General features: G+C 56.4%; 1 protein-coding gene across 1 annotated transcript in view; it reads right to left on the bottom strand.

Moving 5' to 3' along the window:
• The window catches only part of VSIG10L (V-set and immunoglobulin domain containing 10 like), a 13,386-nt gene that overhangs the window by 8,929 nt on the left and 2,475 nt on the right, over positions 1 to 1,982 (bottom strand). Inside the window, exons 5-7 of the mRNA XM_011966049.1 lie at positions 1,866 to 1,980; positions 921 to 1,210; positions 4 to 230 (exon numbers count right to left, since the gene is read on the bottom strand). Of these exons, the coding sequence (XP_011821439.1) occupies positions 4 to 230; positions 921 to 1,210; positions 1,866 to 1,980 (632 nt within the window). The remainder of the gene's footprint in view (positions 1 to 3; positions 231 to 920; positions 1,211 to 1,865; positions 1,981 to 1,982) is intronic.

Below are 1,982 nucleotides of genomic sequence, written 5' to 3'. Positions count from 1 at the left end.
CACGGAGTAATTTCCCAGGTCCCAATCCAGGCTGAAGTTGCCGATGTGGAGCTTCCGCCCATCTTGACTGAGCCGCAGGCGACTCCCGCCTCCTGGAGCCAGGGGCCGCCCTTCCCGGGCCCAGGATGCCCGTGAGGGTGGGGGACAACCAGAGGCCTCCAGTGCCACCTCTGCCTCCCCCAACCGTGTCTCTGCCACCAGCGGATGCAGCAGCACCTCTCGGGGGGCCTCTGCAGGTGGGAGAAGCCCAGTTAAGAAAGTCGAGACCCTACCTTGGATTCAAAGAACAGGTCCTATGCCCTACTTTAAATCAGATGGTGGTAAGCCCCAGCGCTTTGGCCACCTGGGAAAGAACTGCCAGTTTACTCACTCATTCGCTCATTCATTCATTCATTCATTCATTTATTATCTGATTTCCTCATCAAACACTTATTGAACACATACCCTAGGAGCAGGCCCTGTACTGGGAAACTCATATTATTCTCGGCTATTCATTCTTCTTTATTAGAATAATAATAATTATTATTATGTAGCAATAAGAATTGTAAGACTGGGTCTTGCCACACTGCCCAGGCTGGTCTTGAACTTCTAGGCCCAAGCAACCCTTCCGCCCCCAACTACCAAAGTGCTGCGATTACTGCGCCCGACCTCATTACTCTTTAAAACATCACTGCTTTATCTCACTGAACACGTGGGAAAGTGATGGCCTTCTTCCTGTGTCCAAAAAATACCCCTATCCCTGCACGCCCTCACCATGAGGTATAGGGAAATCTTTGTCCCTTTTCTCGTTTGAAGACAGTGAAGTCCTGCCTCTTTCTTGGACTAAGGACGTACCCCAAACCCCTTCAGAATTTTCGAAGGACCAAAGAAAAAGTCTCCCTCCTCCTGAGAAACAGCAAAAAAGCCCCGCGCAGTCTCACCCGGCGTGACTATGCAGGTACGCGTGGCCACCAGGTGGCGAGCAAGGCAGGTGATGGGGACGCCGCTGAGCCGGGGGTGGGCGGGGACGGCAGCCAGCAGCACAGAGGACACTGGCCCCGCGCGGATGCCTTCGGGGAGACCCTGGAACTGCAGGGAGGCGGCAGGGACTCCGCCGGGCCACGAGCAGCGGAAGCGGAGGCTGCGGTCCCCGGGACCCCCTTCAACTGAGCACTGTGGGGCCCCGGGGGGCAGGTCTGCGGAGAGAAGGCAGAGAATGAAGACGTAGTCCCTCTCTCATTTCTTCTCCAGCCCCGCCTCTCTGCGCAGTAACTCTCTTCTTCCCTAGCCCCGCCCCATAGGCGCTCACACTCCCCACTTTTCCTGAGATCCCGTTCCCAACTTCCCCGCTAAGTGGGTAGCCGGCAGCCCTGATGACTGCCCAGCTTTCTTAAGAAAACTGCATCTTCACACAATGATATTTCTCTTCCCAAACGTAACTCATCCCCTTCCTTTCCAGCTCCACCACTTCTGCCAGGTTACTTCGCCCCCTCCTGGATTGCCCTCCGAGAAGCCTCCCCTTTTCCCAGATATCTTTGCGGACCCCATCCCCTTTCTAAGATAATTCTGCCCGCTTTCCAAATGACCTCGCCCCTTTCCCTGGTGACTCCACCCCCTTCCCAGGTACCTTCTCCGTTTGCTGATCCCACTTACCCGCCCAAGCAACTTAGTTCTTTCCCTTTCTAACTCCCACTCTTTGCCATTTAACTCCGCTGTCGACTTTGTTGAGAGTGTTCCATGCCCCGGAATGTCCGCCTTCTCAGTGCTGGGCCGGTTCGTCAGTCCTGGTCAGCCCTGCCACTCCATTTGGCTCCTTCCCTTGTCCTCTTTCTGGCTCCGCCTCTTATCCTAGGTATCCCAGCCCCTCCGCGCTGGCCCCGCCCCACCACGGGTATACCAGCTCCTTCTTGGTGATCCAGCTTTCCCGCTGGCCCCGCCCCCCTCCGGTATCGTGCTCCTCCTCCCTGGCCCCGCCCCTTATCCTAGGTATCTCCGCCCCTCCT

Source organism: Mandrillus leucophaeus, unplaced genomic scaffold, assembly GCF_000951045.1.
Source record: "Mandrillus leucophaeus isolate KB7577 unplaced genomic scaffold, Mleu.le_1.0 Scaffold74, whole genome shotgun sequence".
Classification (NCBI taxonomy): domain Eukaryota; kingdom Metazoa; phylum Chordata; class Mammalia; order Primates; family Cercopithecidae; genus Mandrillus; species Mandrillus leucophaeus.
The sequence above is the reverse complement of the archived record's forward strand: the minus strand, read 5'-3'. Positions and strand labels throughout refer to the sequence as shown.